Genomic DNA, 21,951 nt, shown 5'->3' on the forward strand with positions numbered 1-21,951 from the left:
GTATGGGCTGAAAAATGGCAGATGGAGTTTAACCCTGATAAATGTGAGGTGATTCATTTTGGTAGGACTAATTTAAATGTGGATTACAGGGTCAAAGGTAGGGTTCTGAAGACTGTGGAGGAACAGAGAGATCTTGGGGTCCATATCCAAAAGAACAGAGAGATCTTGGGGTCCATGTGAAAAAGGCCTATAAGTGTGTTAGCTTTTATTAACAGGGAGTTGGAGTTTAAGAGCCGTGGGGTTATGCTGCAACTGTACAGGACCTTGGTGAGACCACATTTGGAATATTGTGTGCAGTTCTGGTCACCTCACTATAAGAAGGATGTGGAAGCGCTGGAAAGAGTGCAAAGGAGATTTACCAGGATGCTGCCTGGTTTGGAGGGTAGGTCTTATGAGGAAAGGTTGAGGGAGCTAGGGCTGTTCTCTCTGGAGCGGAGGAGGCTGAGGGGAGACTTAATAGAGGTTTATAAAATGATGAAGGGGATAGATAGAGTGAATGTTCAAAGACTATTTCCACGGGTGGATGGAGCTATTACAAGGGGGCACAACTATAGGGTTCATGGTGGGAGATATAGGAAGGTTGTCCGAGGTAGGTTCTTTACTCAGAATGGTTGGGGTGTGGAATGGACTGCCTACAGTGATAGTGGAGTCAGACACTTTAGGAACATTTAAGCGGTTATTGGATAGGCACATAGAGCACACCAGGATGATAGGGAATGGGATAGCTTGATCTTGGTTTTAGATAAAGCTCGGTACAACATCGTGGGCTGAAGGGCCTGTTCTGTGCTGTATTGTTCCATGTTCTATGTGCACAACTGCATTGTTCCACGCCAACACATTGCAGCAGCCCATAACCACTTCAGTTCAAGATATATGATTTAGTGTTATCAGAAATTCTTCTCTTTCTGCTCCTTTCTTTAAAATCATATATAAATTGATGATTTGCGTTATGTAGTTTATTTATGCACATGGTGCAAATCAAAATTTAATTCACGATGATCAATAAGGATAAAAATTGTTGAAGGAAAGATGATCATGACACAGTAACAATTGGTCTCTCAGTCTACGAGCTCAGGAACAATCATATAAGTTTGTCAATGTTTCAAAAACATTTTTAACATTTTAGGTAAAACCTATCAGCATGTAACCTCTCAGTTCCGGTATAATTCTAATAAATCTTTCTTAAACATTTTTATAAAATAGAAACCAAAACTGTTCCAGAACACCAAGGGTGATTTAATTAAGATGCGACATAAATTTAACATAATCGACCTACTTTCAACTCTACTGCTCTAGATGTGAACTTCAGTATTTGGTTCGCAATTGTTTTGCTATTTTCCTTGGTCTCCATTGCCAGAATTCTACTGCCCTTCCCGCCACGGAATCGGAGTGGGCGAAGGGCGGACAATGGAAATGTCAGTTGACCTCGGGTGGGAATTTCAGGTCTCACTCGAGCGAGGCCATAAAATCCTGTCCAATATCTCTACCCACTGATCCTTCCGTTCCTCTAACCCACTGCTTTTTTCTTCATGGGATGTGGGCATTGCTGGAAAAGTCAGCATTTACAGCCTCTTCCTAATTGCCCTCGAGAAGTTAGTGGTGTCCGGCCTTCTTATTTACCCTTATTTATGAAGGGTAACAAGGATAACCCGGGTAATTATAGGCCGGTGAGCTTGACGTCCGTGGTAGGGAAATTGTTGGAGAAGATTCTTAGAGATAGGATATATGCGCATTTAGAACTGAATAATCTCATTAGCGATAGACAGCATGGTTTTGTACGAGGGAGGTCATCCCTCACAAATTTGGTTGAGTTTTTTGAGGAGGTGACAAAAACGATTGACGAGGGAAGGGCCGTGGATGTCGTCTATATGGATTTTAGTAAAGCGTTTGACAAGGTCCCTCATTGCAGGCTGGTGCAAAAGGTTAAATCTCACGGGATAAAAGGTGAGCTCGCTAGATGGGTGGAGAACTGGCTTAGCCATAGAAGTCATGATGTGGAAATGCCGGCGTTGGACTGGGGTAAACACAGTAAGAAGTCTCACAACACCAGGTTAAAGTCCAACAGGTTTATTTGGTAGCAAATACCATGAGCTTTCGGAGCACTGCTCCTTCGTCAAGGAGCAGTGCTCCGAAAGCTTATGGTATTTGCTACCAAATAAACCTGTTGGACTTTAACCTGGTGTTGTGAGACTTCTTACTGTGTTTAGCCATAGAAGACAGAGGGTAACAGTGGAGGGGTCTTTTTCCAGTTGGAGGTCTGTGACTCGTGGTGTTCCGCGGGGCTCTGTACTGGGACCTCTGCTGTTTGTGATATATATATAAATGATTTGGAGGAAGATGTAGCTGGTGTGATCAGTAAGTTTGCAGACGACACAAAGATTGCTGGAGTTGCGGATAGTGATGAACATTGTCAGAGAATACAGCAGGATATAGATAGGCTGGAACATTGGGCGGAGAAATGGCAGATGGAATTTAATCCAGATAAATGCGAAGTGATGCATTTCGGTAGATCTAATGTAAGGGGGAGCTAGACAATAAATGGCAGAACCATCAGGAGTATAGACACACAGAGGGACCTGGGTGTACAAGTCCACAGATCCTTAAAGGTGGCAGCACAGGTGGAGAGGGTGGTCAAGAAGGCATATGGCATGCTTGCCTTTATTGGACGGGGCATAGAATATAAAAGTTGGCATATGATGTTGCAGCTGTATAGAACGTTGGTTAGGCCATATTTGGAATACTGCGTCCAGTTCTGGTCGCCACACTACCAGAAAGACGTGGAGGCTTTGGAGAGAGTACAGAAAAGGTTTACCAGGATGTTGCCCGGTATGGAAGGTCTTAGCTATGAGGAGAGATTGGGTAAACTGGGGTTGTTCTCCCTGGAAAGACGGGAGGATGAGGGGCGACCTAATAGAGGTGTATAAAATTATGAAGGGCATAGATAGGGTGAACAGTGGGAAGCTTTTTCCCAGGTCGGAGGTGACGAACACAAGGGGTCACAGGTTCAAGGTGAGGGGGGCAAGGTTCAACACAGATGTCAGGGGTACGTATTTTACACAGAGGGTGGTGGGGGCCTGGAATGCACTGCCAAGCAAGGTGATTGAGGCGGACACGCTGGGATCGTTTAAGACTTATCTAGATAGCCACATGAACAGACTGGGAATAGAGGGATACAAACGAATGGTCTAGTTGGGCACATGAGCGGCGCAGGCTTGGAGGGCCGAGGGGCCTGTTCCTGTGCTGTATTGTTCTTTGTTCTTGAATGGCTGTACAAAGATATTAACTATGATCAGGAATAGCCCCCTCAAGCCTGCTCTGCCATTCATAGAATATTCATAGAATTCCTGCAGTACAGAAGGAGGCCATTCTGCCCATCGAGCCTGCAGCAACAACAATCCCACCCAGGCCCTATCCCCGTAACCACATGTATTTACCCTGATAATCTCCCTGACACTAATTTAGCATGGCCAATCAATCTAACCTATACATCTTTGGACGGTGGGAGGAAACCGGAGCACCCGGAGGAAACCCACATAGACACAGGGAGAATGTGCAAACTCCACAAAGGCAGACACCCAAGGCAGGAACTGAACCCGGGTCCCTGGAGCTATGAGGCAGCACAACCACTGTGCCACCATTGAATAAGATCGTGAGTGTTCTGATTGTAACCTCAACTCCACATTCCTCTCTATCCCCAATAACCTCCCCCCGCCCCGCCCCCACCGTTAATCAAGAATCTATCTAGCTGCTCTGCCTTAAAAATATTCAAAGACTCCGCTTCCATTGTCTTTTGAGGAAGAGTGTTCCAATACAGGGTTTACTGAAAGGCAAGGTTATCCAAAACTCTCCTTGTTCCTCATCACCAATGTAATAACTCAGGAAGCCTGACTGGAAAGGGATGGTATTTATTGTGAAACACAAGATAAAGGCACTACCCCATGGCATAGATATACATGTCCCACAGTTCTGTAGGCCCTTCCCGATGTCTGCCTTATAAAGGGCTCAGGTGATGAGTTGCACCTGGGTAGGCCATTGCCTGTTACCAAGGGAACCTGTTTCCAACAAGCCCCACAGGGAGGTCAATTAGAGATTCCCCATGGAGGTTATCACATTATCCAAGCACTGAATGGTGGAGTTGTCATTTTTTTTAATAAGAAGCTCCACATACTATTGTGAATAGAAGACACACATTATTTAACAGATTGATGCCAGTTGAGTTAACCAGCCTTCCTCAAATGCTGGCCAGGTGCAGATCACAGTGGAAAGTATTAGTCTTCGTTATGTTTACAAAGTTTGTAGAGCCTTGGAGGAGCATGAATGATCCTCTTAGATACAGACACATCTTGTAGCCTGTTGTCAGCCCAGTCATCATGCCCCCTCCCCTCGGATAAAATGTCGAGCTCAGTTTGACATCAGAATTTCCATTCCTCTTACAGGTACACGGAAGTCTGCTAGCAGCCCAGTAACCCACCTCCCCACCTCATCCTAGGATCAGCCTACTGCCTGTGAACACTGGACAAGCACTTGCAGCTCCCTGCAACACTGAGACTAGGTCCAGCCCTTAAAAGCAGCTTAGACCTCTGAGAAGAGACTCAAGGTGGACGTGGTGACCAGTCCTTCTCAGCCCACCCCCAAGAACTCATCATAAAATTTTACTTTATCATTTGTTCTCTCAAAGATGCATCCTCTTAGCTCATGAAAGACTGTTCTTTTTTTTTCCCCTGATTAATCCAACATTATTCAACTGTCACCAATTAATTTAACTTTCTTAGAACAATCTCAACAAAAAAAAAACAGAATTTCCTCTCAAATACAAAACGATTTTCGAAAACAAGTGGATTCGGAAAATTGTCCCAGATAAACTGTATCTATACTGCCACCATGTGGTAATCATGTGTGGTTGCACTGGGCTTTCTTTGTCATAATGGATGGTAATTGTATTTCTGTGAAGGCACAGCCAGCTCTCCCAATTTTTGCGAATAGATATTCTCTCTAGGTTTCCACATGACTGAACAACCAGGCTGCACATCGCCTATAGCCCCAGAGTGCATCATCTTCTGCCTGATATCCAGATAAAGAGCAGCCTAATCCAGGGATCGTAATAGAGAAGCCCATTCACTGCCCTATAAATTATTTTCTCTTTATGGACAACAAACTGGAAAAGGGCTCTTTCAAAATCAAAACACAAACTTTGAACAAAAAGTTGAAGTTGACAGTTCACAGCCTTGACATCCTATTTGACCCAGGGCTAAGCTGCCAACTTCATATCCTCACCATCACAAAGACCACATACTTGTACCTTAAACATTGCCCGCCTCCGCTTATCTTCAGCCACTGCCCTCCTCCATGCTTTTATCATCTCTAGACATGACTATTCAATGCTCTACTCGCCAACCTTACATTGTCCATAAACCTCTGCTCATCCAAACCTTTGCTGCCCATATCCTAAGTCCCACCCACCCCTTTCTCTATGTCCAGTGACCTACACTGACTCCCAACATTTCCCTATTTAAAATTCTCGGCCTCGAGTTCAATTTCCTTCTTGGCCTTAGCCCTCAAGAAGCCTCCATAAAGGCTACGTTCCTGGTCGTCTGTGCATCACACTGCCCCTCCATCACAGAATTGGCAGCCATGCCACAAACCATTTGGGTCCTAAATTTCTGGAATTCCCTCCATAAGGGTTCGATTTTAACTCTCGTGTTAAATGAATGGATTCTGAGAGAGTTAAAATTGGATTCTAAATCTTAATCGCACTTCAACATTCTCACTACATTTAATACCCGCCTTAAAACCTACTTTTTAACTCAGCTTTTCATCACCTGCCCCTATATTGTCTCCATGGTTCAGTGTCAACTTTTGTCTTATTACACACCTGTGGAACATCTTGGGACCTTCATCGATATTAAAGTTGAAATAAAAATCAAGATATCTACTGCCTCGATTGGTTTGCCTTCTACTTTCTTACAAAAATATTTTCTCCCAAATGATCATTCATGGTCACTTATTTCCATAAGTCTGAGTATTTTCTGAAAGGCTTTTTTCGTTCCTTTTTCCTCACTTTTGTCCAGAAGGTGGGTGGAGGTAATAGTTTCACCCCTCTTTGTTTATCTGTGAACAATACATCTCAAAAACTGGTGGGTGGATTTCAACAAAACTTGCTGCACAGATAGGATATTTCCCCAGGAAGAGCTGAGATATTAAGTGAAGATGCAGGTCCGTATACTGGAATATTTCAAAAGGAAGCATTAACGTTGGGAGAGAGAGTGTGACTTGACCTTTTTTTGATGTGGATTGCTTCTGGTGCTATGGGGGAATTTGTCGCAGCTTTCAAAAATATGAGCAGAGTTTTCAAAGCAGTTTGTTGAATATAGTTAGCCTGAAACCTCCTCAGTGAGACAGAAGCTCCTCAATAAAAATATTTCTTTTTTGAGCTTTGTAGTTATCAAGCAGGGAATGAAAAGCCTCAGGGAAGCGTCGTGTAATTGCAATAGCGTTGAGTTAACACAGCTATGTGCTTTACTGAGTTCTTGTTACTAGTTCCTCATGTTTTATCCTCTTCTAATCAGATTTTCTGCTGCTCATTTGAGCCAGGAAATGAACTGTCAAGGCAAAAGTGCAATGTTCCAGGAATAAGTCACTGAATCACAGAATTGCTATAGCACAGGCGGTCATTTAGTCTTTAATATCTGCATAGGCACTTTATAGAAGCACTTAACGAATGGAAAGCTGGACATTTGGTTTCAATCTTAATGACAAAACTGTTTTCCTGGCAATTGGAGGCGAGGGTGAAAGGGGGCAAGGAGGAGAGGTTTCAAGAAGATACTTTGCAGTGGAGAAAAGTAGCCAGATTTATCTTTGCCTGTGACAAGCTTTGGCAGAAGAGAGCAGGACCAGATGCACATTGACAATGAATGGCTACACCAGTTATCCAACATAAATGTTTAAGCCTACATCCGACGGACTTAAAAGAATGAAGATAAGGGCAATACCAGGAAAATCAAGCAAGGTGCGAGAGAGTGATGCTTTCAATAGGTCCTAACTGAAGAGGTGCTTAAGCAGATTGGCAGCTGCAGAAATGTTGTGGTTTAAGAAGGCTAAAGGCTGGACAGTTGCAAATTAAAATCATTGTGAGTGACTGATGGGAGAGTATTTCCAAGGGTGAAAAAGAAGGATGTGGTGTTGGGAGAAGCCAAGGGAGGATAGCGGGTGGAGGGGGAATACAAGTGATCAAACAGACTTATCTGTGGCACAGTTTGAGTAGTCAGCCCACAAGTGGTAGACTGAGCAGGTGACCCAGAATATGAGAGCAATAAACATAGGGCATGATAAGCTGAGATAGAGAATGCAATCACAGAGGATGAGAAGTCTTTCAGTGCAGAGGCTGAGTAGGGAAATAATGATGATAGCTCAATGAGAAATCTAGAGTGGCATTGGGGCATAGAAAACAAGAATTTTAAAGGAGTGTCAATCAAAATGGAACAAAATAATATGTTTACATAGGAAATCATTATAAATAACTGCAATGGAAATTTGAATATTAGATCATGACAGAAGTGACAAAAATGTCATCAGGAAGTTGAATTTGTTCTTAGGATGCGCACATATACACAAGATTTGTAATGTAATAGTTTTCACTTTTAAAATTAGGCAATTTAGATTGTATTTCTAACATTCGCACAGTTTTATACTGGTTAAACAGCAGATTAGCCCACTTTAAAGTGTTTTATGAACAAGACTTACCAAGGCAAGATGGTTCCGTTCCACTCCACCTTTTATTGTGCATGCAAATCACATTTTTCTGTCCCTTAACTTGGTATCCGGGTGTACAGTAAAACTCACACCTTGAGTTAAAATATGCTCCATCTGAGCACTTTGCACCTCCATGAAGTGGCAATGAAAACTTAGGGCATCGTATTTCTAGAACAGAAAAATAACTGTATTTAGTTGAACAAACTAAGCTGATATCATTTTCCCTCTCCTTTCCTGAAGGTGAATTCGTATCAGGGTACTCAGCGCCAGCAATCTTTCAGTATCTCACCCGAGGAGTTTATTTTGTGTGTGTCCACAGACCCTCCTAATTCATGTCCAAACATGTACACTTTCCCATTGAAATTGCTATATTTCACCTTTCACCTTCCTGGTCCAGATGTAAAGAGAACAATTATAGCACTAATTCCCAACATCCACATAACAAAAGCAAAACACTGCAGATGCTGGATATCTGAAATTTAAAAAAACAGATAATGACTGGAAAGATTTAGCAAGTCTGGCAGCATCTGTGGAGGGAGAAATGGAGTTAACGTTTCAAAATACATACGACTTTTCCTCAGACTCAAGACGTTACCTCTGTTTCCCTCTCGCTAGATGCTGCCAATTCTGCTGAGATTTTCCAGCATTTTCAGTTCTTATTTCCAATATCTATGTGTTTTCTAATTCTTTCAATCACAGAATGTGGGTATCAATGGCTGGGATTATATTTCCATTAATTTCTTTAGTTGTTGTGTAAACTCTTACAGAAAATGATTTAATTCATTTTATTTCAACATTTTGGGATTTTAGACTTGTTGAGGTGCAGAATTTCAAATTGTATTGTCTCAAACCTCTCCAAAGTTTTAATGTAAGAATTTATTATGGTATTAAATGAGTCACTGAACGTATCAGAAAGAAATACAAAGAAAGTAATCTGATGTTTTGTAAGTGAAAAGTATTGTGTCTTGCGCGCTATGCAGACAAAGCATACCATTCATAAAAGAGGAAAGGAGACAGCACAGAATGTAGTGCTACAGTCATAGCTAGGGTGTAGAGAAAGATTAACTTAGTGCGAGGTAGGTCCATTCAAAAGTCTGATGGCAGCAGGGAAGAAACTGTTCTTGAGTCGGTTGGTACGTGACCTCAGACTTCCAAGTCTGGATGACCCCTCGTCAGAGCTCAAGACAAAGCACAGCTCTGACGAAGGGTCATCCTGACTCGAAACGTTGGCTCTATTCTCACCCCACAGATGCTGTCAGACCTGCTGAGATTCTCCAGCATTTTCTGTTTTTGTTTCAGATTCCAGCATTCGCTGTATTTTGCCTTTCTCAGAGTAATAAGCAGGATGCACTGTCCTATTGGTTTCAGTTATTCACCTACCCTGTGCATTATACCACATCAATAAATCTTGTAAATTTCACCATCACTCATTCCAAACAAACTGATATTACCCACCTCTGCAAGCAACTGTTTGTGACCAGCGTTTGTTGGAAAGGCAATGGACACGGCTAGCTCCATGAATTTCATATCCTTTTCGGCAAGAAATATCACATGCTGTTCCCTGTACATTTTTGTAATATCCACCGTGTGGTGTTCTGCAATGGACATAACCATTTGTGATCTTTAGAGGAGCGCACCAGGGAATATCTGTAAACAGCAATAATAGTAAATGTACCGCTAACATCTTGTATTGCTTAAATCTACCCTCGATACTTACTACTTCAGGCAGCTTGCCATGTTTAATCCTGCCTATTTCACTGTGGAAGGATAGACATTATTAGCAATTTCCATATCCCATTGCTAAACAAAATATGTTAACACTGTCGTTAATGTCTGTTAATGACATAATCAGTTCAAGTAGTCATTTGGTAGCACAGAACTCGAGTACTGCTGCAAAAAGACACAGTTTGTTGAATTTTTCCATCTTGCAATAATCTGGACCAATGTAAGGGGAACAACAATTTATACTTCATGAGAACAGATTGCTGATTGGTTGGCAACTGATAGAGATGTTGCCATGGAGAATGTGCTAGTTAACTGATGACTTAGTTTAAATCATGAGCTCTGGCACCACTCAACCCTTAATCCTTGCATATTTCATGCTTACACAGCTCATACTTACCTAATGCAGGAGTGAGAACACCACATTATATCCCTGGAAAATCTCCAGTTAAGCTTTGGTGACAAAATGCCGAGAAATATTAAGAAAATCATCGATAAAGGAGAGCAGTCAGAAGTAACTGGGGTGGAGCCAACTCCTCAATATGGTGACTTAGTGAACAAACAGGCTCTCTATCCGGCACTCTCAGAGGCATTACAACTGATGACTGCTAATATTATTGAAGTCATTGATGAGAAACTCGGTCTTTAGTACAAAATACCAGTGTTCAAACTATAGAACTGCAGAATACTGGCAAAAAGCATGATGAAGCGTAGGAGAAAATTGTTGCAGTCGAAAATGCAACTTCCTTAGTTGAGGCCCGATTACAATCCTTGGAAAAGCAGCCTCATGTATGTCAGAATTCCTTGATGATCTGGAGAACCGAGGCCCAAGGAAAAATTTCTTGATTGTCGGTTTGCCAGAGGGAGCTGAGGGTAAGCTCCCAGTTAAATATTTTGAGAGCCGGTTATAACATTTCCTTAAATTAGAAACAAAAGGTGGGAGCATCAAGTTGGAAAGGGCACATCGCATCCTGTCTCTGAGGCCTAGGGACAAGCAATGACACCGGCCCATAATTATGGATCTTCATTGTTTCAAGTATCTCTAAACAGCACTGGAGGCAGCGAGATCTAATGGGGCCTTACTCTATATTGGAGCAAAGGTCTCTTTCTTTCAAAATTTCACAGCAGCAACGCAAGGGCTTCGATGAAGTTAGAAGATGACTAAAAGTCATTGGAGTGCAATATACTCTACTGTATCCTGCTACACGGAGGGTGACGTCTATAAGGACGTTTGACAATCCGACTAAAGCCATGGCTTTTGTGAACTCTATGGAAGACAATAATTTGTAACAAACTGCAGTTCACTGTAAAATCTGTACTCTGTCATTGTCACTATAACTCCTTCCTGATTCTGTGATGGTGTTTATCATTCTGACAGGGGTGATCTAGTAATTAAACACTACAGTGAGCTTTTATCCTTAAGATTGGCAGGGACTTCCATTTGTCCTTAATGGAAAACATTCCTCAGCCTGCTCCTTCTGGTTAAGGATTTTGCTGTGCAGATTGTACAACACAAGGGCTGCTTTCTTTGCATCTGTTATAACAGTGGTACATGTGGTCCAAAGATGTGCGGGTTAGGTTGATTGGCCAGGTTAAAAATTGCCCCTTAGAGTCCTGAGATGCGTAGGTTAGAGGGATTAGTGGGTAAAATATGTGGGGGTTGGGCCTGGGTGGGATTGTGGTCGGTGCAGACTCGATGGGCCGAATGGCCTCCTTCTGCACTGTAGGGTTTCTATGATTCTATGATTCTATGTTTTATGGCCTCCTTTGCTCCAATCATGATAAGCATGAGTAATGCCACCACTAGGGGGTGGATGAGTGGCTCAAGTCTTAATAGGAGGGGTTTAATGCAGAAAGGGCAGTCTTTGCCCTGTTTGTGGCATATCTTCTCTCCTCTTTATTGATGAGAAAGTCTCCTTGTGTAATTATAGAAGGTTTGAGGGTGTGGCAGTACAGGACTTCACATTGGGTGAAGAAAACCCCCTTAGAGATAATGGTTTCACTCTTTTATTCTGGGTTAAAGAATAGTTAATTGGTTCCTGCAAAGGTACAGATAAGTCTCACATTCTAGAAAAAGACTTTATAATGTGTCACTGGCGCTTTGGTATAGCTGAAGATGAGAGAAGCAAATTTTGGTACATGCCCAAGCAGGACAGGAAAATCTTTGGCGGATAAGCCATTTGCTTTGTGTCAATATCTTATACTCGCTTTCACTGAACAAGCAGAGGCAGGAGCTACTTTGAAACATTGCTCCTGGAATGTATGGGGGATACATCAAACTATTAAAAGAAAAAAGATTTTGTCTTTCCTTAAAAAGGAGGAATTTGACACAGCTTTGCTGCAGTTAACTCACCCAGGAGCACCTGAACGTGAAGTGTGACTGGGTGGGGAAGGTGACCTTTGAGTCATTCTCAACTAGTAGTCAAGGGATTGCAATTTTAGTTAATAAGAACGTGTGCTTTAGAGTGGAGAACTGTGTGAAGGATAAGGGGGAAGGTATGTGATTGTTAAGGGAAAGTATTTCCATACTGAATGTCTATTGCCCCACTAAATTAATCTCCTGATTTTGTTCCTAAAATCTTTATGGATTTTGCTGAATTAGCAAATTCCTTCATAGGTGGGGACTTCAACTGTCATTTTAATCCTTTGAGGGATAAAATTCCCATATCTAGGAATCCACCCACTCATCAGGCGAAGGCATTTGCATCGGTATCTTAGAAACCCTGCAAGGAAGTGGGGTATGCAAGATATGCATCCTTGGTGTGCAAGGGAGTGGGTTACTTGGATGTTTGGAGAACACTGCAGCCTAAAGATACTTGGAAGGATTTTACGGCCTCGCTCGGGCAAGATCAGAAATTCCCGTCCGAGGTCAACGGAGATTTCCATTGTTGGACCCTCGCCCAAGCCGATTCTGTGGTGGGCGAGGTGGTAGAGTTCTGGCCAAAGAGTTCACCTTCTTCTCCGCTCCCCACCAATGTAATACTAGAATTGATTATTTTTTAAACCTAAAACAATATTACACTCAGTGGACTCCTGCTCCATAAGTAATATTGTGATCTCTGATCACACTCCTGTCTTCCTGGAATTTTTATTCAAGGGGAATTATCCTCGGCCTAGATCTTGGAGGGTTGTTTTTTCATTCATTCATGGGACATGGGTTTCGTTGACTCGCCAGTACTTACGGTCCATCCCTAGTTGCCTTGGAGGGCAGTCGAGAGTCAACCACATTGCTGTGGATCTGGAGCCACATGTAGGCCAGACCAGATAAAGGCAACAGATTTCCTTCCCAAAAGGACATTAGCAAATCAGATGGGTTTTTCCAACAATCGACAATAGTTTCATAGTCATCAGTAGATTCTTAATTCCAGATTTTTTAAATTAAATTTGAATTCCACCAGCTACCGTGGTGGGATGTGAACCTGGGTCCCCAGAACAGTAGCTGAGTTTCTGGATTAATAGTCTAGCAATAATACCACTAGGCCATTGCCTCCCCTTAATGTATCTCTGCTTAAGGATCATAAGTTTATTTCATACTTGAAGGCCAAATTTAATCTCTTTACTCAATCAATTCTCTCTCTGAAGTAAGTCCCTGAATCCTGAGTGAAACCAGCAAGGATCTTGTAAGGGGTTTGGTCATTTCATATATAGCCAACAAAAGGTATAAAATGCTGGAGCAACATCACCAACTTGAAGCAACATTGGCTGAGACTTAGAGGGAGTATGGTAAGAATCCTAGCCACTCAATGCTGAAAGAAACGAATGCAATCCGAATGTATTGAACTCCTTGATGACTCAACATTCTGAAAGGGGTATAAAGTTTGCCAAACAAAAACTATAAGTTTGTAAATAAACAGAGTACATATTTGGCTCTCCTTACTAAGAAGGTTGACTCTAAATGTTGTTCAACTCTGAGCTGACGCTGGAACAGTTGGCCCATTATGGGCTTCCCTATGGGAGAATTGTCATTTTTGTTATTGGGTGGGGTAGTGGTCAGCACTGCTGCCTCACAGCGCCAGGACCTGGGTCCGATTCCAGCCTTGGGTAACTGTCTGTGTGCAGTCTGCACCCTCTCATCGTGTTAGGGTGGGTTTCCTCCAGGTTCTCCGGTTTTCTCCCACAGTCCAAAGATGTACAGGTTAGGTGGATTGCCCATGCTAAATTGTCCCCTAGTGCCCCAAGATATGTAGGTTAGGGGAATTAATGGGGTAAATGTGTGGGGTTACGGGTCCCTGCCCTATTTCAATAAATTTAAATCGAATTGAAGGGCTTTCCTGCAATATGCTCACTGAATATTCACAGCTCACTGACTTTACAACAGGTTTTTGAAAACTTGAAGCATTTAAGGGGAAACCACCGGGGATGCAAAGGTAAATATATCCCCCCGGGGGGAGGGAGGGACATGCCTGGCACTGCCACGGCTGACCCACCAAGATCACCCCAATGCCAGTGGGGAATAGAAGGTCGCTCCCGTGTCAGTGTGTCAGGAGAGGGTCACCCCATGCGAGTGTGTCACCTCATGCGAGTGTGTGCACGCGCGCGCGGGGGGTTGGAGTTGCCCTCATGCTTGTGCTTGGGGAGTAGGGGATCACCCAGTGCTTGGGGTCACCTCAACACTTGTAGGCAGGGGGGGGGGCGTCCCAATGCTTGCAGGGGGCAAGGGGGTCAGCCTAATGCTAACTCAAATTGTCAGAGGACCTGGAGAGAAAACACGGCTACACAGCTGGTGAGCTACATGCAGGTTTTCTTGTTGAAACCGACACTCTACGAACTAGTGAAAGATTCTGCCCAGTGAGTGGAAGGTCATCTGGTTGGGAAAGGCTTCCACATGTTGAGTTGGGGCCTTTATGGCTTCATGGGTGTAATCAATAGCAGCAGAAGCTGCTAATTGGGCAAAGAGCATGGCTCTATGTGTCTGAGTGGCCAAATCAATAGGGAAATTAATGTGATCTCTGAAATGAGTAAATAGGACATTAGTTACAGCCTGAATGCAGTTGTGTGCTGCAGATTGGGAGATACTAAACTGGTCACCTGATGATCCCCGGAAAGATTCTAAGGCATAGAAGTTGACAGCAATTGGACCTTCACAGCCACTGGCATGGAGGGTCAATGGATTGTGGCTAATGTTGCTGAACAATGCGACAAACGTCTGTCACCACTTCACAGCTTAGCCTCAAGTCAGCTTAATCATTGGTTCTCCCTCATATTGAGCTAGGATGTCTTAGGGCGGCACAATGGCACAGTGGTTAGCACTGCTGCCCATCAGCGCCAGGGACCCGGGTTAGATTGCGGCCTTGGGTCACTGTCTGTGTGGAGTTTGCACGTTCTCCCCATGTCTGTGTGGGTTTCCTCCGGGTGCTCCGGTTTCCTCCCACACTCCAACAATGTACGGGTTAGGTTGATTGGCCGTGATAAATTTGCCCCCTTAGTGTCAGGGGGATTAGGAAGGCAAATATGTGGGGTTACGGGGATAGGATCTGGGTGCGATTGTTGTTGGTGCAGGCTCAATGGGCTAAAATGTCTTCCTCCTGCACTGTAGATTCTATGACCCTTCGTCAGGTCTGTACCCTTCCTCCGGGTATAGCTGGTTGTCTTGTGTCTCTTTCTCCTTTCTCCTGTGCGGCAGCAGCCTCTTCCTGCTGACCTCCCTGTGAACTCCAGCAGCTCAGTGACTGGCTTCCACAGCCTCTATGAAGATGGACATGGCACCCTCGCACAATGTCCCTTCGCATGAAGCATTATACATACTTCTCCAGCACATAGCTCTTCCTGCCACCCGAGTCAGCAGGGACCAAAAATAATTGCTCTGCAAGATCAGGAATCCCATCCACTACTCCTTCGGTGTAAGGAAGACAGTTGAAATTTGTTTTGTGCTACTTCTGGAGCTGTGAATAAAATTATCAGGCAAATTCCACAGGGGTGTCCTACCTTTCCAAAGAGGTCACCTGGCAATCCAAAGAAATGCACCAAGTTCAGACCTGCTCTTACCAGGTCTAATTTGGATGCATCAGGATCCACATTCCTCAGCCTCCAAAATCCATCGAGAATGGAGATAGCTGATGGCCACTATCAAACATGCATGAGCAAAACATACCCCATTCCCATCCCAGCAATAATTGGAAATGCCATGTTCAAGAATAGGACTTCGAGGATTTTCAGGAGGTTCTGCTATTTTTGCCACGATGAAGGGGCTCCCTTTATGGTGAAAATCTGGGCCATGAACTGGGGCATTAGATCCTGTTGTGTCCATTTTACAGGTGTTAAATGGAGGGCAAATAAACCTGATTCCCCAGGGCCATGTCCTATGCCCAAGTAAAGCTGAACTACATCCACCCCTCTAAACCCTTACATCCCATAATCAAAACAGAGTTTCATCCCATCAGTCTCAATCCTATTCTCTGGAATTCCCTTCTCAGCCTCTTCTCCACCTTTTCACACATTTTCGAAATTCCATCCCTCCAATCAAGCTTTCAGATAATCCTCCTAATCTTTCCCTTCCCAGTTCAGTATTCCTATATCTATCACCTATGCAATGTGGGTCATTTCATTATTTAAGAGGGACAGTCAAAAATCATGTTATTGGTGCTAAGTACTCAGATTTTCAGTACAGGGTATACACATGGTTAATAATTTACTTGCAGCTGTCTTATTCCACTGCATGACAAGCTAATTTTAACAGTGAATGGTGTTCCTTATGTTCAATTTCATCCTAGACAATGTATGCTGTGTTTCACAAATGTGAAGCTACTTAATTATGAAAACCTATTTTTGCAATGATTATAAGAAAATTACTGTTGTGTCAGAATTTCAGGCTAATACGATGAACATGAAAGACGAAAATAATTAACTAATATGTAAAAGATGTGATAACCTATCTTCTAGGTATGGCACCATAAAAAGCCTGGTTCTTCTCACAAAGAAATGGAACTAAATTGATTCATAACTGCAGTGCACTTTCAATGATTACTCATGCCACTTCACTGAAAGAGTACATGTTTTTCGTACTCCATGCCATCTTCTTTACTTAATGGGCTGATTGCTGGTAAAATTACAATGGCTCATACCATTATTGGGTTGTTAAAAATCATGCAATTTGTAGCAAGGAAGAGATAATTTGTGCAATGCCACAAATTGCTGGATGATCTGCACTGTTCCAGAGTTAGCCTTACAGAAATACGGATCTCGCTGTTAATCTACCCACGTGTTTCAGAAAATTGCTGGATTTGCTCCATAATTACAAATTAAACTTGCTGCTGAAAGCTACAACTGTTTTTTTTTCATGACATAAATGGTTCCTGCAATGCCGTTTGATCTCATAAGGCCAGAATGGTTAATCCCAGGTGGAGCCTCATTTCTGCAGGTGGTTCCCAGAGGACTGTGAAATTCTTCTTTCATTTTCTCTATCTCAATCCAATGTCTTTCCTTCACTTTATTTCTCTTTCTGTATCTAATTTGACTCCGATTCACCCCCATTTCCTTCTCTGTTTCCTCTTCGACGCTTAAATTTAATTGGTTATGGAGCTAGACTCTCGGTCCTATTGTTCACCACGGTCGCAGAGTTATCAACTTTCAAATTCCAGCAATTTTGGCACACTAATTGAGGCTGAAAGGCGAGGAGAAAAAAAAAAAAAAATAGTAAAGTTTATTTATTAGTCACAAGTAGGCTTACATTAACACTGTAATGAAGTTACTGTGAAAATCCCCTAGTCACCACATTCCGGCACCTGTTCGGGTACACTGAGGGAGAATTTCGCATGGCAAATGCACCAAACCTGCACATCTTTCAGACCGTGGGAGGAAACTGGAGCACCCAGAGGAAACCCACGCAGACACGGGGAAAATGTGCACACTCCGCACAAACAGTCACCCAAGCTGGGAATCGAACCCGGGATCCCTGGCGCTGTGAAGCAGCAGTGCTAACCACTGTGCTACTGAGTCGCCCACAAATCACATCATTCAATTCAAAATGACTCGCTCCAGCAAATTCTGGGCCAATATCTCACTCAGATTTTTAAGAATCACCATTGGAAGAGAGCATCTGTTTAACCCAATATTCATTGCTTTAATTATATCTCTGCATGCAATGAATGTACCACTGCTTTCAATATGTAGAATGGGATGAAAGATGCATAATAACATTGTGCAAACCCATGTATGATTAAAGCAAGCTTCACACAACTATCACTGCCTCAATCAATTGTTGCCCATGTCCCAGGGGTTCATCATTTATGTTCCCCGTCCTATAAAATGTGAATTGTTTCCTTGTTCTCTCTCTTCAAACAAATCTTCATTAATTCAGATGTCACATGATTTACTGTGATGACATTTTGAGGATTTAATCCTCAAAATTGATCTTTTTTCTAGCTGAGGTGGAAAACAAATCATTGATTTGATACCAATATTACCAAAAGCAGGCTGATGTCCCTGATCAGATGCAGCTCACATATGAGGTTTATTTTTACATGAGATTTGGATGCAAAATACAACAATCTAGCATAAGCAAATGAAACTTAAGCAACAGCATGCATGTCAAACTGCTAAGCTACATGGCAAGAATCCATTAACTGCAGAGGTGTGCATTAATTAGCTCAACTGGTACTACCGGATTAAGCTTGGTATATTTACAAAATACTTCATTTTGTTTCTTAAAGAAAGCATATTTGTTTTGTCAACATTACGAATAGCTATTTCAGAATGTAATGCCATATCCAAAATGCCACTTATCCCTTAAAATCCTGGCTTCCAAGGATTAAACTACATTCCAAAATACACTTCATTGGTAATTTGACATTAATTCATGCTTGCATTCTGCCAGACAAATTAATCACTGATTGAATGGTCATGCTATAATCGATCACAGCTATCAGATGTTAAAACATCGCATTTTTAAAAAAGCAATGTTTAAACAATCATACTGGCAATTTGTGCACAAAATTAACTGTCTATCTTCATATCCAGTTGTCTAAATGGCAAATTCCAATTTAACACAAATCAGGAGTAATTGTTTTAACCTGCACAGATACCTTAGATGTCAGTTGACTATTATACTTCTCAACTTCATGCAATTTCAATAACTATAACCCCTACAGTGCATTATTTATGATCAGATATCTACGTCACTGAATTATGGAGGCCAAATCCCAAACAGAACCTTTTTTGAAAAAGGAATATTCAATGATTTGACATTGGCAACTAACTTTTTAAAATCTATTTTAAGGATATCTCTATGCACCCTTATATATTATAGTATTAATGCTGTTTATTGTTTCAGTCAATTTTATAAGTGTTCCTTTTAAAATAAACATTTAATTTTTTCTTATTCTGTGTTTAGCTGATGTATAAAATGATTTATGCAGCTAACAATACTCCTCAGATATGAGATTTCCATGTTGGAGATTTAATTTGTAGCGAGCTTTATGTTGTAAAATTACATTTATTTGTCAGTACATACTGTTAGACTTCACCTTGTTGGCACAGTTATGGCTTAAATTATCAAATTATACTGTGTAGTGATGAAGTCTTATTGGAATGGTTCGTGCATTTTGGGCTATATATCAAAAGAAAGTTTCAAACGGCACCTCTAAGTGTCAAATACTGTAATGTAGCTTTAAGAAAGAATACATGGGTCATTTGGGGAGTGAACTGAAGTTACAGCTGGGACATATTTGCACATTTGGGCTCCAGCGAGTCTAACTCAACAGTAGAGAAGCAGAAGCTACAATGCTGGCCAGGAAGTTGGCCTGAGGACTAGATGATCCAGGGCCCCCAATCAAAGTTATAGTTTAGCAGTTTGAAGGGACACATAGGCTAAAAGCTGATTAGCTAAAAGAATGGCCTTGGAATCAGAATGTTTCAAGGACCTGCTGTTAAGATATAACAGATGAGCAGCACAGGCTTGGAGGGCCGAAGGGCCTGTTTCCTGTGCTATACTGTTCTTTGTTAGATAAGGTGAATTATCGTGGGGATGCTTAGGGCATTCTTCCCACTAGTAAAGAGTTGTAAATATTGGGTTAGAAGTCATTTGTAGTATTGACCCAAGTGCATAAGATTTTTGATGGGTATAGATAGAGTGAATGCAAGCAGGCTTTTTCCGCTGAGGCTCGGGGAGAAAAAAACCAGAGGGCATGGGTTAAGGGTGAAAGGAGAAAAGTTTAAAGGGAATATTAGGGGGGGCTTCTACACGCAGAGAGTGGTGGGAGTGTGGAATGAGCTGCCGGATAAAGTGGTAAATGCGGGGTCACTTTTAACATTTAAGATAAACTTGGACGGGTTCATGGATGAGAGGGGTGTGGAGGGATATGGTCCAAGTGCAGGTCAGTGGGACTAGGCATAAAATGGTTCTGCACAGACAAGGAGGGCCAAAAGGCCTGTTTCTGAGCTGTAATTTTCTATGGTTCTATGCATGTGCTTGGGCTAAATGCGGTAAAGCTACTGGCAGTGCATCACTAATGTCTTTGCACTTGCCAAGTGTTAACACATGTCACAGCACACTTGCTGGGGAGGGGTTGGAGCATTCATAGGGAGAGAGAGTTAAGAGCAGGGCTCTTGCAGGGAGAGCACTTGTGAGGAGTAGGGTACTTGCTAGGAAGTTAATATTTGCACAAGACATTGCCAGTCGATGGGTATTTGTCATGGGCTGAGGGGCTTCACAATATTGTGCTTAGTTGGTGACTAAAGTAACTGTCACAGGGCTGAGGAATCGTTCAGTCTAGCTTGGGAGAATTAGTAGTAAAGAACAGTCTTAGTCATTTTGGGACAGCCACAGCCTTGGTTAGAAAGCGGCTTCCACCAGAGAGAAAGAGAACTCTCAGCAGGCAGTTGTGAAGTGTGTAACTCCAACAGTTAAAGTGGAAGCTGTGGGTTGAAAAAGGATCCACTAGGAATGAAGTCTTCAATCTGTGTGTTAAAGTTAAGTTGGCTAAGTGAAAATCTTGGAGGATGTCGTGGATGAAGAGACCGGGTTCAAGAGACCAAGAAAAGTCCTGGGATCCACGAGATAGACAGACCAACACGCATTGAATTTGAATGTTGTGCTATGCTTTAATTGACAAAATGTTAAGAATCAATTTTTACTGTCCAATAAATCTTGTTAGTTTGCTTTCTAAATTAGTGATTCCTCTTTTTGCCAATATTGTTATTCCTCGACAAGAACTTTCTTACTCTGGGGTTTACAATGAGTCCAAATCCCTACAATGTTCTAATCTGGCTTCAAACAGGGCATATAAAGACACAAACTCAATTTACAAAATGATGATTCCAACCATTATTTTGTAAATTGAGTTTGTGTCTTTATATGCCCTGTTTGTGAACAGAACTCCCACTTACCTGACGATGGAGCAGCGCTCCGAAAGCTAGTGGCTTTTGCTACCAAATAAACCTGTTGGACTTTAACCTGGTGTTGTGAGACTTCCTACTGTGTTTACCCCAGTCCAACGCCAGCATCTCCACATCATTAGATGTCAATGACATGGCGTTAGACAGAACGCTCATTATTAAGTTGAGAGAAATTTGATGAGCTTTTCAGCCAAATTTGAGTCAGTCAATGCACCCTAGAACCAGTATGATTGCTGTGAACTGAAAAGGACTTAATTCCTTTCAAGTTATTTATTAACATGTGAATAAACCATTCACCTTCATATCTAGCGTAACGTGCTTCATTTGCATCTTCATCATCTTCTAGTGGGCCGTATCCAGATCCTACAACACAAAACAGAAACTAAAACTGGACAAAACAATTTCATTAGCAAAAGTATGCATAATTGCAAGCATAAATGAAAGAATGAATGCGCATTTATAAAATCCTTTTCATGTCCTCAGGATATCCCACTGCAGGAACTCAGCAAGGTTCCTTAGGCAGCATCTTCATGACCACCACCATCTAGAACAACAAGAGCAGTAGATGCTTGGGGACACCACCACCTGGAGGTTCCTTCCAAGTCATTCATCATCCGGACTTGGAAATAGATAACCGTTCCTTCACTGTTCCTGAGGCAAAATCCTGAATTCCCTCCCTAACAGCACTGTAGGTGTTTAAGTTTATAAGTTTATTTAAATTTGTTTATTTTATTATTGTCACAAGTAGGCCTGTATTAACACTGCAATGAAGTTACTGTGAAAATCCCCCAGTCACCACACTCCGGCGCCTGTTCGGGCATACTAAGGGAGAATTTAGCATGGCCAATGCGCCTAATCTGCACATCTTTCGAAATGTTGGAGGAAAGCGGAGCACCCGGAGGAAACCCACACAGACACGGGGATAACATGTAGACTCCGCACAAACAGTGACCCAAGCTGGGAATTGAACCCGGCGCTGTGAGGCAGCAGTGCTAACCACTGTGCCACCGTGCTGCCCTCAAGTGTAGGAGGGATGGCAGCAATTTGAGGCAGCAGCTCACCACCACCTTCTGATGGGCAATAAATGCTGCTTCACCAGTCACACCAACATTCCATAAACAATTTTTAAAAAATCAACATGATGGATGG

At 42.4% G+C, this 21,951-nt stretch overlaps 1 protein-coding gene across 4 annotated transcripts in view; it reads right to left on the bottom strand.

The window, feature by feature from the left end:
• The window catches only part of srpx (sushi-repeat containing protein X-linked), a 72,398-nt gene that overhangs the window by 34,278 nt on the left and 16,169 nt on the right, over positions 1 to 21,951 (bottom strand). For 3 of the 4 annotated variants that reach the window (XM_078232559.1, XM_078232558.1, XM_078232557.1), the window contains 3 exons: positions 21,100 to 21,165; positions 9,205 to 9,396; positions 7,741 to 7,917 (listed from right to left, as the gene is read on the bottom strand). In XM_078232559.1, coding sequence (XP_078088685.1) covers positions 7,741 to 7,917; positions 9,205 to 9,396; positions 21,100 to 21,165 — 435 coding nt within the window. The remainder of the gene's footprint in view (positions 1 to 7,740; positions 7,918 to 9,204; positions 9,397 to 21,099; positions 21,166 to 21,951) is intronic. The other variant, XM_078232560.1, reaches the window with a different exon arrangement.

Source organism: Mustelus asterias, chromosome 17 (genome assembly GCF_964213995.1).
Source record: "Mustelus asterias chromosome 17, sMusAst1.hap1.1, whole genome shotgun sequence".
NCBI classification, from domain to species: domain Eukaryota; kingdom Metazoa; phylum Chordata; class Chondrichthyes; order Carcharhiniformes; family Triakidae; genus Mustelus; species Mustelus asterias.